The sequence below is a fragment of the Pseudochaenichthys georgianus genome, chromosome 20 (assembly GCF_902827115.2).
Source record: "Pseudochaenichthys georgianus chromosome 20, fPseGeo1.2, whole genome shotgun sequence".
NCBI classification, from domain to species: domain Eukaryota; kingdom Metazoa; phylum Chordata; class Actinopteri; order Perciformes; family Channichthyidae; genus Pseudochaenichthys; species Pseudochaenichthys georgianus.
Window position 1 is genome coordinate 14439475 of NC_047522.1, and position 17610 is coordinate 14457084.

General features: G+C 39.7%; 1 protein-coding gene across 7 annotated transcripts in view; it reads right to left on the minus strand.

Annotated features, from left to right (window-relative positions):
- The window catches only part of LOC117465930 (RNA-binding Raly-like protein), a 170624-nt gene that overhangs the window by 11398 nt on the left and 141616 nt on the right, over positions 1–17610 (minus strand). For 6 of the 7 annotated variants that reach the window (XM_071206929.1, XM_071206928.1, XM_034109036.2 and 3 more), the window contains exons 3-5: positions 3345–3420; positions 2304–2351; positions 854–1029 (exon numbers count right to left, since the gene is read on the minus strand). In XM_071206929.1, the coding sequence (XP_071063030.1) occupies positions 854–1029; positions 2304–2351; positions 3345–3420 (300 nt within the window). Of the gene's footprint in view, positions 1–853; positions 1030–2303; positions 2352–3344; positions 3421–16447; positions 16605–17610 lie in introns of those variants that run through there. The other variant, XM_034109037.2, reaches the window with a different exon arrangement.

Sequence of the window (17610 nt, forward strand, 5' to 3'; positions counted from 1 at the left end):
TCCCCTAAAGTGAAAAACTACTTGAACAGACTATATCGTTTTAAAACTCCCCCCACTAGCCCTTCCCTCCTGTTTGGACATGCTAGCCTTATTGCACTGTCCAATCTATCTAAGCCAGAGTCAATACAAACAGGGATTTTTTTCACAGGGGCAAATTAGTAACACACTGCAGTTTAGAAAGAGAGGAGAATTCATCGACTCTGCCCGAACGGAGGCTGGGAAATGGGCTTTTTCCCCCCTCTTCTTCTCTATAAAACCAACTGCAACTAGGTCTTCCTCACAGACCTTCCCTCTCAAGCTGCTCGCGCTGATAACACTGGCTAGACAGGCAACAATGGAATGAACAATGTAGCCAATTACACAGGCTACAGATAGAGACTAACGTTTAGGGAAACACAGCTGACCACAGATCAAAAAAGATGGCCACAATCTCACATTAATTACATTTAGCACGTTATAATGCATCGCCAGTTAATCAGAGGAGCACATGAGATCCAGATGGATCCTGGGTGACAGCAATAGCTCGCAGAACGAATAGTGCTCCCCGCAAAACTCGGATTATATTTGTGTTTGCGACTTAGTGTTTTGCTCTACATTGCAGTGTGGCTTGTTGTGAGCTGCTGGAGTGAATTAAATAGCTTTTTATAGTGGCGTAAGTAGCACAGCGGAATAATGCCAACCCTTTTCTCTCTTGGAGCCGTGTTTCTTTTTTTGCATTTTAAGGCTTCTTTTTTTCAAAAGGACAGAATGCCATTAGAGTAATTAGGCTTCGTTCTTTTGAAAAATCCATATTAAATAAAGTCTAATCTGAGTTTAAACACAAGATAAGTAGAAAGCACCTTATTGTACGTACGTTTGAGCCCGGAGGAGGACGTGGGAGGTCTGGAGGATGAGGAGGAGGAAGAGGAGGATGTTTTGATGGGGAAGGAGGTCTTCCCGCGGCGGGAGGAAGGAGCGAGCACCCTGGAGCGCTTGACAGGGATCACGGCCCTCGGTGGGGGGGCCACTCTGCCATGGTAGTCAAAAAGCCTCAAGGAAAGAAAAAAAATCAAAAATATTACACTTCACTTCCCACACTTTTCCTATAAGTCACTGTCTTCTAAAAGATGGGCTAAAGCATCTAAAAGCTTTTCCATTTATATCACCGTCACCTCTTTCTCAAGCCTATTATCTGTTCCCAGTATTGTTTTTCAAGATACATTTTGTATGGATTTCTCTTGGGTTCATTCTCCGAAACGGCACCCGTAAAACAAAAGGCAGACTTTGCAGCTGAAATCTACCTCCAGCCCTTTTTCCAAGGCCGATACATGCAAATGCAGAGGCTGAAAAGAAGAGAGTGCTTAATGTCAAATGAAGGCGTCAGCGTTGACTGTTCTCAGTGACAGTAGGCGTCTGTCACAGTTCTCAACAAGTTTGACATTTAGAAAGTGTCTCAACAGATAAGCAGTCAGATCACCAGCGGTTAAATGAGACAGAGGAAACAAGTGTCCTTCATCAGCCTCGAGTCGCATGCTTGATCTGATCGGACATATTTCAAGGTGCCTCTGTGAGGATACTGAACTACATCTGTCATTAGAGAAGTTTAATGAGGGAGTCATAAATAAAGAGACCTATTGATCTTTAGCTAAACCACGCCCCTGAAAATGATTGTCCAATGGTCGGTCTTGCTTTGTATTTCTTTATGTTATGTAGAAAGAGCGTATTTAAAAAATCGTAGAGGGTGGTGAAAAACAGTCAACAAAAAGTTTACAGAGGTAGCAATCGTTAGCATACCCGGCTAACAATATTAGCATGGAACGTATCTGTTACTAACAACATTAGTCTGTAGAAAGACATATTTTAAGAGTGTAATTTCAAAACATTTAAGATTTATCAAGAATTGGTGATTGGTAGATTACGGATTTCTTTGTTTTCTATGGAGCCAGTTCTTAGACAGAAGCAAAAACAAATGTCCTTTGATTAATACAATCATTTTCAATCAATAGTTTGTGTCAAATTATTAATTTGTATTAATTAAGAAGCCGTGTAATAAGTGCGTTAATGTAGGTTATGTTGTGGATAATTCCACAATAATGACAGTAAATTAGCTAGCTACCTCTAGCTTATACGATCAGCCTTGTTTTCCTCTGTCTTAAACTAAGATTTCAAACTAAGTTTCATTGTAAATGTGCCCCAATTAGAATTGTAAACTGCATGTGTGTAATTTGATAGCAACTACAACTAATGGGGGTAAGGCAAAGTTATCAGTCAGCTGTTTCTTTGTTAAATCTCAAATGTGATAACATAATGTGAACGATACATACCTGCTGTAGAAGTCATCCCTGTAGTACTCGTAATCAAGTTCATAACCGCTAAGAGAGACAAGCAGGGGAAACAGACGGGGGAACAGATAAAGAAGAGATGAGATCTGTCAAAAAGAAACTCAAGTTGTTTTGACTCAAACTGACATGCTCTATGTCTAAAGCCCACACTAAGACACACTGGCATGCAAAGACCACAGATCAACAAAGAATCTAAATAAAGTTTCAGAGGGGAAATACAGTCGGGAATGAAAGGAAAACACATTTTTCTTAGACCCTGGAGAGGAAAATCAATGTTAAGTACACACTCAGGATGGCAACTAATTTAAAATTCAGAGAAGAGGAGCAAAGAGGGAGCTGTTTTGAAATGCTGATAGTTGGAAAATAAATGCTGTTTTGAAATGCTGCAAATTCTCACAGGAATTGTAGTTAGTATTAATGTATTTCTATTTCAACTTGAAGTGGTGTACTGTTGTTTTTGCCACTCTTGTTGCTGTTCCGTAATTGCTATACTACTTCCTGGTGGGTTTCAGCTCTAGCTATCAAATGCAAATGAGGGTTTATGGTAAAACAATGCATAAACTAATGCATTTGTAAACAAAGATGTGCAATACAAGAAACCAACAATTCAGAAAGGAGTAAATTGGAGGGATTAAACACTTTTTTGCCAATGGACACCATCTGAATACACAATAAAGTGTCCCAGTGAATAAAAAAAGGCTCCTTCACATCAGCCTGCAGTAAACAAGCACTGCTTTGATCCGTGTGTGACTAGGAGATGTGAACGGGGCAGAACATCAGGGTCATGCTTAATGAAGCTTACACAACAGCATCTCCTCTGAGCTTTACAAACTCCAGTCAGTGCTGAAAATATGGAGAGCATTAAAAACTCAATTACAAATTCAAGGCTCAAACATAATAGAAATCCTCATATTAAAATATTACTCTACATTTACATCAGCGGAAAAGAGCAGGGTGTGGAGGAGAGTTCATATTTATGGCTGCAGCTCCTCAGATGAAGGAGTATGGATGGTCAGATCTTACCTGTAAACAGCTGAGAGCGGCCTCTTGGAGCCTGCTTTGGGCCTGTAGGGCTTCGGCTCGCCCGCCATGTTTATGTCTGCAAAAACACAAAAACAGACAGAAAACAGGTCAGCCATACTGAAAACTTTATAATAATAGATTTTGGTAAGACTTCATTGAGCATAAACAGGCTTTACATTGGAATGTAACACATTATTTTGTAAGAACATAGCCATTGTTTTTTTCTTTAAAACATTGGAGTCTTTAATGTGAATATGAATATTTGAGGGGCGAAAAAATGAAATAATAATAACGAAAGAAGGGGAAAAGAATAGTGCTAAACCTCACATTTCCTCGAAATGCTATTGAGTGGCTGATAAGATTAAGAATCAGAATCAGAAACAGGTTTATTACCAGGTAGGTTAACACATACGAGGAATTTTACATCAAACAAGGATTAAAAACACATTAAAAACGATTTGAAGAAAACTATAATAACATAAAAAAATTGTAAAAAATATAGTAACAAATGGCAGTATTTACTTTGAATATGGTTGTTTAGTAGTATGTAGTTTACTGTATGTATTATATAAATATATCTGAAATGTGAATTATTTCACAATTACATTTAGAGATTACATTATTTCTATTACACTATTTGTACTTAAAAGTATTGACATTTACTTTATTCACAGGGAGACATGTCCTTAAATCTGCTTATCACAGCATTATATTGTGTTACTTATTTGTATTACGTTTTTATATACTCTTTATTGATGCAAAAATAATGGGATGAACGAAGTCAATTGTTTCAGTTTATATAACCTTGCTCTACAGTATGACGGGTTTTATCGGTTAATGTCATAACATCTCTAGCCGCAGAGTAACCTAGTTTAAAATAGGAGAACTGTGTCAATGCGAGTGAAAAAAATCATTCTTTCTCCAAACAGAGCTGGCTCATGATAACATTAATGGTTCTGCATTATACATGTAGCTCAAAGCCCTGGCTGAGCACAAGGGACAATAAAAGTCCCCCCTTCATAATAAAAAGAGAGTACAATGAACTCAAGCTCTCAGGAACCTCTGTGCCGTTCCATTGTAAAGCTGAACTTTTCACGAGACATTTGAATAAGCAAATGACAAAGCTGCAGTACTGTAGGACATATAGAGCCAATTTTCTGAGACAAGACTGGATACCTTGCTACCGTGCACCGGAAAGATTACAAAATGAAATTCTTGTTGCGAGGCAGGAGAGAATCCTTAAACGCATAAAAACAATGAAAGAGAATAAGCATATGAAGACGAACTTGCACTGAGCTGGATGTTCCGGGAGCTTTGATTTATAGCCGGCTGTTTGTTCTTTGTGTATAAAAAGATACCATCATGTTTGGTGACAAAGCCAGTCAGTGATGCGGAATTTTACAAATCGCTATACGTGTCCTTGCCAAGGGTGTTGCAAGGTCCTTGTGGTTTGTTTTGAGTGGCTTCCGGGAGAGGAGCCAGTGGGTCAAAACAAGCCGCCGGTCCAAAGAAAAACACTCAAAGGCGAGGACAATATTCCGGAAACCTTATGGATGAGGCTATAACCACAATGTTAGGGAATGATGCAGGAGTTTTGTAATCATCTTAAAGGTCCCCTATTATACTGTTTTCATCAATATATTATAGGTCTCATATATATACAAAACATGTCTCTGAAGTGTTTTGCTCGAAATACCAAACAGATCGTGCATCGTAGCATCCCATAATCCCCTCTGTTTCAGTCCTGTTCCAAAAGTGCTGATTCTGGGTCTGTTACATTAGATGAAAATAAGGAGCCACTCCCCACGCCCCTCTGAGAGATATTTGGTTATAAAGAACACAATGATGCTCTAGGAGGAGATTCAGGTGACCTTGGTTGGTGATTGGCTAATGGTTACACAAGCCAAAAAATCGTTATGACATCATAAAGTGGCCAAAATCTGATCAGCTCATTTTCAGACAGATTTTTATATAAATGGATCAGGACAAAAAGTGAGCGAATCTTTTTTTCTGAAACGTTCAGAATCTCTTAACACAGAGGGGACTCATGTTTATTTATAAAAGACATGAAAAAGTGGATTTTGCATAATAGGTGCCCTTTAAGTCGCAAAAGTAGCATTCAGAGTTTAGATATGAGCTATACAGTCAAAAAAAATGCACTGAGGATTCTTAAGAATCTAAATGATAAATAACTTAAATACTTTATGTCAAAAGGCAGAAGAATTCAATCATGTGCTTTTTTAGATTGTCTTGGATATCACAATTTTTTTGAGCAAGCATCTACACGCAGCAAGGTCATCTGAAGAGCCATTTCATAGCGACGAAAATTACAAGGTGCCCTTCAGCGACGATACCCAAACCCAAGTGCCTCCAGGGTACATGGATTACTTAAAAAAGCACTTCCTCACAAATTGTTGTTTTTCGCATTCGGCCATTTTCTCACTATCATGTTGTCCCTACAAGCAGCACACATTTGCATGAACAATGTATGCTCCTGCCCTGCCCCTCTCCTTCTCATCCAAATACCAAACAAGTGGAGGCGCCCAGATCCCCCGGAGAGCAACTATAGCACTGTGGTGAAAATAAGCCACAGGCAAAGTCATGCCTCTCTCTCACAGTGGCTGCTCTCACGAGAAATAGGATTAAACCCTGCTCTGTTTGTATACGACTTACTTAGACATGCTAAAACACAGACTTGTTTCACAAAGTTGCATGACCAAATGAGCGCATAAGTGTGTATATGGGCGAGTGGAAGTGGCAACAGCTAACGAAGAAGTGAAGCAAACAAGGAAGTGCCAAAAGTTTCCCAAATGGACACTAGCTGGCGTCAAGTCAATCCCCCTAGACCCCTATGCTAAAATACCCAACTTAACACCAGAAAAGAACATGTTTACAGCCTGGTAAAACTCATTTAGACCAACCCTTTAATTAGCCCATACCAATCGAGCAAAAATATAATTGGCATCCAAAACCTCAAGCGATTTCTATAAATCCCTGACCCCAGATGCTGTTTTCAGACCAGAGTCAGTGCTACTTTATGGGTTCTCTGTTGAGCCAAATCATTGGTATTCTGTCTAGCTAGTGCATCTAGCAGAGGAGAGCTTTTGCACACTTTGACTGAGGCTGTCAGGGTGTGTCTGGTTTAAGAGTTCAGTCCACTCAAACGATCGATACGACATGTTTCGACAGGGTAAAAGTTCAATGTAGAGCTACAAAGATACGTCTTTTACATATTTATACAACAGCTGCTCATAAAGTAATTCTAATTAGTCTAGACGTCAATCCAGACTGCAACTAAAGATTATTTTTGACTGTTAAATCTGTTTTTGATCAATCAATTATAGTCTAGTCTATTTCATATTGGTTAGCAGCAGAAACTGGCGAATATTTGGCATTCTTGCTCGATAAATCTCTAAAACAAAGACATGATTATGTTTTGGTTGTGTTTATCTGTCAAACTTATCAATTCAAATCCAAAACGGTTGGTTTTCTTGGTTTAAACTGTAGTCTACTAAAAAACATTCAGAAATCAATCGAAAAACGTTGAGAAATATCACTTCTTAGTGTTTTGGTTTGTAACCAAAGGCATTGTTGCACATAATAATAGCCATCACAAAAAATGTGGCACACTACTTCAGAGGGGGTTCTATCAGAAAAAGATGGAGTGTCTAAAACACATACTGTGCTCTTACTATCTTTACTTCCATTTGTGTAAGCGACATTGGAGGAACTAACTGCTATGCTGGTAATGATTACCTCGGATGCAGCTTTTATCAGAACATGCTGTATCTGTGCAGCCCTAAAGGCTGCGTTTGATATGAATGAGATGTACCCAGGGTCAGGGACCACATCTGTGTGCTTTATTCAATTATCCCCCTCTATCCTGTACCATTGGTTGGGTCAGAGCTGTCTGTGGTGTTGAACAAAGTGGGTCTATAAGGTCTGTGGCAGAAAAACCAAAAGGACTCGACCTGCTGCGCGAGCATACACATATTGACTTGTTCTAGGCTGTTGTCTGTCTGTATATAGATACTGAACAAACACCACACTGAATAACTATGTGAGGCGCGACTGTTATTGGCTCAGAAACCGTGGGAGAGAAAAGGTTATGGAGGTAAATTGCCGTGGAAAGAAAAAAGGCACAGAGCGTAAGTAATCACTGAGGACAGACCTGTGTTCCTCTGTCAGGAAAACAAGGATCCGTGACTCCCCGAAGCAGCCTGCCCATGTGTTTTATTGGCCTCATTTGTTGCCTTACATCTCTGTCTCCCTCCGACTTCTCGTGCTGCCTGATCTGCCGTCGGCCTCAACCCATCCCTCAACATCTCTTTCTCTCTCGCTTTCTCACCTTCCATTCCCCTCGCACAAGATCCGTCACTCTCTCTCACATCCCATACTTCTTCCTGTGTCTCAGAGGAAGCTCATTATGAGACATTTAATTTCTGAGCATCACCTGTGGGTTCTTTTCAATTCCACACCTGTGCCGACATGGAAAAGCTTCACAAGTCTTATTTCTCCCCCTGCTTTCATTAGCGAGAGAGGGATGAATATGGAAGTCTAGGCTTTTGAATAAAGCAGGGCCATATGGCAACATATTGCGGGGAACTCAATGGGATTGGAAAGTACTTTTGTGAAAATCAACAGGACCCAAATAACATAAGGAAAGGGGGATTCTTGCCAGAATGCAGGGAACAGGAAGATACCTTCTATTACTGGAAGGAGAATGATTGAACCACTGGAGCAGCCACAAACACCTGTTGACTGTAATCTTTCCGTCTCACTCTCAGTTTCGACGCTCTTCCTTTTCTCTTCCTCTCACACACAGAGGAGATAAAACTAGCCAATAGCTCGTGGCTTCAGGGGCTAAGCTAACAAGCACCGGTCAGAGAGAAAGAGAGACAGATAGATTGTATCATTTAAGCCAAAGAACGTCTTTGTTAGAGTGCTGGAGGATTGGCAGATTTGTGAATAATCTTTTTATTTCGCAAGATGCTCTTCTCATCAGTCATCACTCCGTGCTATTGGAATAATGACAATTCAATCACTTAGCTTTCAATAGCTCATTTTGCACAGGCTTTGCTTTCAAAATAGATCATTAAAACTATTGTAGACAAGTCACGTCATTAAATGTAGTCAATCGTGTTCAAGATAAAAACCGTCAAACGTCATCACTCATTCATAAATACAAGCTCAAAACAATTAACATCTAGAGCAGACATTTGGTGCTACGCTCTCACACCAAGCCAACTTAAAATAACACCAACTATGACACAAACATTATTTAAAAACTATGTCAGAGTTTGTGAAATTTGTCCTGACAAGATATGATATGTTTGATATACCTTCATTATAAGTATTTTCTGTTTTGCATGTATTTATTTATTTATTTGATCATAAACTGTTTATTACTGTATATTACATGACAGATTATGGGTTCAATTTGGATGAATTTGGAAAAGATTGCTGTTTTCCAGCATTCTGAATTCTCAGCCTCCTCTGGCTTTAATCCATAGTAGTGGTCAAGGCAACGGTGACTAAGGCTCATGAGTCACAATGCCAAACTGATTGAAAAAGCATGTATTCTAAGAAACACAGTTGTGCTCAATAGCATAACTGAGGGCCATGGCATAAACCGATATATTAAGAGATTTTATTATGCGTTGTAATAGTATAGTCAAAAGAGACAACACCTGCAAAATGTTATTTGAAGGGCAGTCTTAATGACCGGAAACACCTTTTGGCCATCAAGGTACGAAAATAATTCCCCCCATTGATAACCTAAAAAGCTTTGAGGTCTCCTTTTTGATTGATATTGCAGACGTGCAGCACAGCGACCAGGTGATTGACTGCAATCAACTCAGACCTTCGAGGAATGAGAAATATAATGAAAGAAAACCAAAAAGTAAGCAGAGAAAAAAAAAGATTGAGCAGTACGCAGTGGGAGATACCGATCAGTACCTTGTGGAAGAATACTTTCCCCGATGTCTTGCCCCTTTTATTGTTATGCAAATGTCTCATTAGTGGGAGAAACATAAGCAAAGAGACTAAAAAGAAGGGAAGACAATGGATCAGGTGAGAGATGTAGGGATGTTGCCTCATGCTTTAACTTTGTTGTTTTGCACTGAACTCCTCCAAACTTGACTGGGGGGTATGCCTTTCATGTTTGCTTTTGATCTGATGAAGGCCATATAGTAGGTGTTAATCCATGATATCAATTGACTACTCTATTGACAGATTCCCTCAAAATCTCAATATGCCGTTCGCAGTTGATCTTCCCTCGATTTTGAATCCTAAATCCCAGGCATTTACTTTTAGACATTAGTTGTTAAACAAGGCTTCAAGGTTGTGCTGTCCATTCAAACTGCATTTACCTCCCCCCTCTCAACACCAGCACTCAGCTTTTTGTAACCACTCTCATCAAAGGACATTCGCAGCCGGCCAACACTGTGGATGGCTGCTGTCTAATTACATGGGGGATGGCATGGAGACAGAGGGCAATCTGCATATGAAGAGGTGCTCTTCTCGAAAACCTTTGAAAAATATCATATCAAATGGAGCTATTGAGTAAAATCGGGACACAGGTTCAAGGTTTAGTGATGTGTTTCTACATTTTTCTTTTTTAAAAGTGGAATTATTTCTGCATCAATTAAAGGCACGACTCTAAAACTCATTACATGGCCCATTCCATTTAATTCATTTCAAGCTACGCGGATATTTACCGCGAGAAGACGCATCACTTTAACACGTTGATTGTACATGTGAACGATGAACAGATTTCTGGAAATGTGGATATTTTATTAGGTTTTGGCATCAATCTGATGAGGTAAACATTTGGTTAGATTCTTGTCTGGATACTTCAACTATTAGAAAAATACAGTATATCAATTGTTTTGATGTAAAAACACATTAGAGCTTTAACAATAAGTCAGTTAATGAATTTGTCCGCTTCAACAGAAAATAATTAGCAATTAACTGATATTATGCTGAATAAACTACAGTTTGTGGCTTTTGGTTGCATTAAAAATATCAGATTGGTCATTGCAATGGGCATTTTCACTATATTTTGTATTTTAAGCTAGAAATGTTGATAGATTAAACAAAGAAACGGTTAACAGATCAATTCGTTTTGAGTTGCAGCAGTATATTAAACATACTTTGATCATTTTATTTTACCCCAATCACCTCTACGTGTTAATAGAGGCACAGTGATATGAAAAATCACATTATTACTTTGTAAATTCATTTTTTGCATGACGGATTATTACACTTTGCAAAGTACTGCAAGACTAAGTTTACAATTACAATTCCGAGCCATTTATTCCGCCTCCATATGAAACAACTTTCAAGGTGACACAAGCGACAACACACTGGTGCACGGAGCTCCAAATATCCCTGTTCCCTTTTCCTAAGATACAACGCTGCGTCTCAGTCGCTGCATTTTATTATTAGCAGAATCCGAACTTGGAATTAATTGTGTGCACCATTTTTCACAATGGATTACTCTACTTAATGCAGAACATACAGTACAGTTGGCTGCACTGCACAAGCATAGTCTGTTAACTCCACATTGCAAGTGTTGTTTTCTTTGTTGATTAATCTATAAAAAAAACGATATAAAATGGACTGCAAAAGAGACAATAATAGGTTTGAAAAGTCTCTGTAATAGCTTGTTTTATCCCACCATCAGATTAGCTTCAATACACAACTATATAAATCAGAGAATAGCAGCAATTATCTCTTTATGAGAACTCAGTACAAGCCATTGTTTTAATGTTTTATTTTATTCCATTCTTCTCCACGCATTCACCAACTGTCTATTTCATGTGATAAACATTAAAGGCAGAGGAAGAACGAGGAAGCAGGACTTCTCCTCATGGAGGGAGCAACTCTGCAAACAATCTCCCCAACGTCCTAATTAATTGAACAAAGTAACAAATCATGCAAATTGCTTCTCAGCGGGAGAGACGTAAGCTAAGAGACAAAAAAGAAAGTAAGTGAAGGAGCAGAATAAAGCAGGTGATGGAAGTGCCGAGAGGACAGGTAGGGATGTGGGAAATTCGTCTCCGCTTTATCTTCAGCTGAATTGTGAATCTGGACCGGTCAGGGAGGAAGGCAAGTGGATTGAGATGAAGGGGTTTCTGCATTTTATACCCAGAGCTGTTCATCATGACCTGCAGGCGAGGCACTCCAGATACTCCTTTCATCTTCTTGCTTCTCTGATAGAAGGCCATATTGCAGGTGAACTGACATCTTAAGTGTCAGATTTCCAAATAATCTCAGAGGGGGTTTAAAATAAATGATGCCATTCACAGTGGATCTTCCGGCTCCACGCTGAATCAGACCTCACACATCCTTCATCCCCACTCAAAAAGTTAATTAAAAATGTTTATTCCTCTAAAAGCCTGCGAGAAAGAAAAGACAACTCGTACAAATGCCAATCACAAGTTCCTGAATCCCAAGTGAAGTTTCATTGTTCTGACAGACGAGTCTGAAACCCAGGGTTGAGATTTAATTCACAAAATGAAAGAAAACCGAACACTGATTCCGATTTGAGCTTTGAACTCAGTCGATGATTGGCATTTCGGGCTTGAAAGATTCACTAATGGTTTCCAAACTAACTGAAAAACTCATCTTGAAATGTTTTTTCTTTGAGGGCTTCAATTAATGAAACTATGCACAGCCCATTAGACATTATTTGCATTATTATTAAATTGGCACATTTCATATCAGAAAATCACTTCAGTTGATTCCTTTTTATGTCCAACCAACAGTCCACAACCAAAATATATTTAGCTGAAAATCATAGAAAACTAAGAAAACCAGCACATTTGACCATTTGAGTGGCTGAAGTTACGGATGTTTGGTTTGAAAATGACATACATAAATAACTAATGATCAATTATAAGCAGCAGATTACATTTTCTTTACTTCTATGTTGTTGGAATTTTCCAAACACATGCTATTCCCTGGCTTGGCAACACAACCATTTCCTCAAAAATCACATCCAACCTAGTCCTCCAAAGTGCTATTTTTTATTATATTCCACTGCAACATCTCAGTGAACATCCCATTACAGAACTGGAGCATCTCTCTCTCTGTAAACACACAAGTGTGGCTTTCAGTCTGCCTCTCCTCCTCGCTGCCTCTTTGAGGCTGCATGCCCCTAAGTCCGGGGGGGATCAGCTCATAATCCCCCCGTTCCTCGGCAGAACAGATAAAGGCGTGGCATTGGTTTGAGATCACATCCTCTCAGTGTGACCTGTAGCGCCCAGCCAGCTGTCTCACGCCAGCCAACAATGATGCTCTGCAGAAAGCGGACGATCGGGGCGTTCGGGCGGACGAACACGGTCCCGCTGGGGGAAGCTTATCGGTGGGAAGCGAGGCGTGAAAACAAACACCGAGCAGTCAGACGCACTCACATTGAGATGATTTTCCTCCGAGAATCAATCACGTTAATACTCACCATCGACTTTCCTCACTGCAAAAACAGCCTCTCTTTGACGTACAGCAGAAGGTCTTTCAGACATCATGCAGACATTTATATTTCATTCAAACAAGGAATTAAAGGGAATTACTGATTGAAAGGAATATGGCAGGCATTATGCTGGTTTATGAAAATGTGATGCCATTTTCTTCTTGCCTATTTTAAACATCCCTGCATAGGCGAGAGACAAGTGCGATAATAGAAGGAAAGACAGAGCGAGATGTTAAGTTCTGTAATCATCTTGTTCTGCTTTCCATGACAGACCTCAACATATTCAAACTGCTATAGTTGTATGTGTAGATTGTGCACATTAGATCTCATATATGTACACACCATTCACATTCACTGCCTGTTGCTCTAAATAATCTGCTCCTTCACGATAAAACACAAGAAAAGAAGAACCTGCCATTATGCACCATTTCTTCCCCAAAGAGCTTATTGCACATTATTTACGATTGCTGGTGTTTTATCTGTGAATGTGTGTGTGTGTGTGTGTGTGTGTGTGTGTGTGTGTGTGTGTGTGTGTGTGTGTGTGTGTGTGTGTGTGTGTGTGTGTGTGTGTGTGTGTGTGTGTGTGTGTGTGTGTGTGTGTGTGTGTGTCACTGAAAGCTTGTCTTTATTTCACACTGATTGGCACTTCCCCTGGCAACAGCCCAAACAGAGGAGCTGCTGGTGGGAGAGCCGGGGGGGGGGGGGGGGGGGGGGGAAGCGACATCTTGTGACAACTCTGTCACATTATTTCATCATCGTCCATCTTCCGAGGAGTCTCATTAGGTCATTTCTGACAGATAAAATCACATTTCCAGGACAGATTGGATTGTGTTTGTCCAGGTCAGAAAAAAAAGGCAAAGCATAACAGCTGGTGTCTTTTTGAAAGTGTAACAACTGCATCTTGAGCAGCAACTAAAGTATCTGGAACGGGTTATATTCTGTAAAAGCTTGTGATTTATTCAAGAGAAGCAGAGCAGCAGACACAGATTTGTGTTCCTTGGTTCCTGTAGACACGCAAACTGAACATTTGGGGGAAATGGAGCTAAACTGAAACGAAATCTAGTTGAAAAAACCCACAGACATGCAACCATGACTGCCCTTGACACATGGCTTAAGATACGCGGAGGACATTTGACAGAAAATGTAACAGCCTGCCCCCTGTGCCCTCACCCCCTCCTTCCACCACCAGCAGCACACAAATAGAGCCACAAACGAACATCCGCAGCACAGAAAGACACATTCATGTGGCATGCGCTGCAGCTTTCAATCACGACAGGAATTGCAACTGAAAGAAGGAGGCCCTGATGGAAATAAAAACCACTGCGGAGAAAAGTCTAAAGAACGTGTGTCGAAAAGGAAGATTCCGTACGATTGATACATTTCCATTTGGTTCAAAGTATTGCTATGCTTGAAGTAGAAATCGCGAATCCACATACTGTACACAGACGAGGGAATAATACACACACACACACACACACACACACACACACACACACACACACACACACACACACACACACACACACACACACACACACACACACACACACACACATGCACAGGGACACGGCTCTAACCCCATTTGATCTGTGAAGATTCCTGAGCTGCAAAATCTTAAATATTATTGGACTCAAATACGCAAGTTCTAGCTCAGGCTCATGAGAAAAGAGACGTTTTCTTTCCTGATTTAATTAAACACAACAGGCAACATCATAAACATGCACGCAGGCTTAGGGTTTACCTTTAGATAAAAGAACAAAGCCAAGGCACGAAAGATGAATTTTCCGACGGGTATTAACTGCTCAAAGCGCAACAACAATAGAAGAGATATCTTCACCTGACTTTCTAATTAGGGAACCAATACTGTTTGTTAAAGCTTGTAATTGTTTAAATCTATGCACCACTGTTAAGCCTATTTTGAAAAGAATAGCTGCTGGTGCATTGGAAGAAATAATGAATTGCTGTAGTATAAGTCATCCTAAGAGTTACACCTACACAAACATCTTCTCAGTTATACGTTACTCACACATCCATGGCTGAGTCTGCAGTGTATGCTGATGAAATCTCACACTAACTGATAGCAAAAAGAAGCCATTGAAGGGGTGATGCCAAGGTGCCTGAGGTAAGCTGTGTTGAAAGGAGGCCATTTGTAGCACCTTGGTTAGAAGTGCACCTAAGGACACATCAACATAACTGCAGTTTTCTCTCATCAACGATTTACCGCCTAGCGTCCGCATGCATCAGACTCCACAGCACCATATGGTAATGTTGCAGCTTGTACACACTTCACAGGTTTATCTATTTCTAAGCGTACAGCAGGGATTTGGACCCGCAGCAGCACTCTCCTTCCTAATAGAGATAGATTCAGGAACCTCTTCACCAGCCAATACGCCTGTTAATTGGCTTTATACCAGCCTATCACTGCTCTTTGACCTGGTCTCTTGACACTGACTCTTCTGTGGTCTGAGTCCAAATTGTCCTCCCATCTTGTCTATATACCAAGCAGTATATACCATCACAAAATGCATGCAATGCGACATATTTTTAGCCTATGCAGTGCACAATGTAGTTTTGCATTTTCTCTGCTGAGAAGAAAACAAAGTCTCTTCTAAAACACACACATGTAGACCAAAAACCGTCTTAAACCTCTATCGCTCTCTACCGTTGAGTGTGCACTAACCAGCTGGTTATTTGTGAATACCCATAATATTTTAACAATAAACTGTTCAGTGCAACATGCTTTAAACTCAAGGTTTTGTTACCATGGCATACCCATTGGTATAACACAGTCATATGTTTGCACGAAATTATTCTGTCATTATTATATAAGTTAATTAGTTGATTATGTCCTCAATCTATTGATTATTCGTATCCCAATTTCGTTTATAAAACATCAGAAAAAAATAATTGCCTTGAGACCAAGGTGACATCGTAAAATTGTTTCGGTCTCACAATCTAGGAAGAAACTAGGTAATGATGGAAATTTTTTTCCAGATAAGAGATTTGATTAATCTTTTGTCAATGTATAACTGAAGGGACCAATTATTACCCCACCTCTATTTTTGTAGGAACACCATTGTTGCATGGATTCAGAGTGAAATATTTTGCATACCAAACTGTGTATTCACTACAGAATGATTATGTAAAGTTTTTGAAAAGCACCAGCAGGACTTTATTATAATTGACATTAACATTTTAAATACCTTAAATGACAGTTTCCATCATCAACTTTGATGAGTCGCCACATCTCATTACAATGTATGCCAATGCCAACAAGAGCAGAATGGATATTACAACAGTGCATATGCAAGGATGCCTTCTCAAACTAGGATATTGATACAAAAACTAAACAGTAAAACGGCCAGCAGGATTTACTGTTTGTCAAATACAAGATCGTACAAAATGTGTTACATTACAGACAAAGACAAAGCGTTCACGCGCCAGACATTTGTCTGGTGGTTTAACCTTTAACTTTGGCTGAAACTGTGCCTGTGTTTAATATAAATGTGGCCCTAACCCTAACCCACGCAGTTTAAAGCGAACCGGCTGCATCTTGAAAAACATTAAGCACGGCTCAATATTTGAAACTTGTATCGCGCGACATCATATATATTCTGTTTGAACTTACATCTATGGTTGCGACGCTTCCCCTTGTACATGGTCATTGTGTAGCGGTCCAGCTTTGCGCTCTTTCAGGTCCTCTTCAGGTGCTTCAGAGACACAGAGCGTCTGGACTTTTGTGCTGCGTTACTTTGAGAGCAGAGCAGGGATAAATGAGCCCTTCAGACCGGGGATTGGAAGCGCCGCTGGAGCGAGGACCATACCAAACTGGGAGACGGGGGAGGGGGGCAGGACTACACAGCATCTCAAGCATAGTGCATAGACAGTATGTAAATAAGTAATCATACATCACCTAATTAGGAGGAAATACATCTGAATAAGGTGTGAATACAAATACATGACTTGAAACAATAGAGTAGTCTGTCAGGATTAATTTAGTGCAATTTCTTCATTTAGTAGCACTAGAATAATCTGTCAGGATTCAAAGAGTATAGGCTCCTTTGTCAGTTCATTTTTATGTAGTTATTTCTGAGGTGTATATTTTCTTTTCATACACTTACAAGTTATATGGTTGATTAATTATTCTATATAGGCTACTTATACAGATGTACTGCCATGCTAATTGCATTTTAAGGCTGCACTAAGCACAGTAAGCTTTTTAGCTCAATGCAACAGGTACATTTTTATAAATTCTTATTTTAGCATGATAGCATGTATTCTAAACAAAACTAAACACAAGCGTAACATAATGCTGATGAAATGAGGATTTCATGGCAATCCATCAATTGTTGCTGGGATACATCATACACCATATATGGTGTTGTGGACTAGTGCATTGGTGTCCGGTTCAGGTTCAAACCCCACTGCAGTCAGCATGTTGTTGTGTACAACACAAGACACTTCACCAAATTGCTCCTGTGGGGATTGTCTACTACAGTATTGAGTATGTAAGTCGCTTTAGATAAAAGCGTCTAACAAGTAACATGTAATGTTTCAGGCTTGTTACAGCACCACCCATAATGCTAGCATGACAAAACATACAGAATTAGTTCGCTCTAAATCAACTAAATGTATTTTTGTACTTACTACCCTTCAAACGTGCCTCAGATTTATTCAGATATTATGTTAGGAATACATTCATTTGGATTTACACACATAGAAAAAACATTTTATTTTTGCAAATCCAACCTTTAAAGAAGGACCTTGAAGGTGAAACTGTAGCAGTGATAG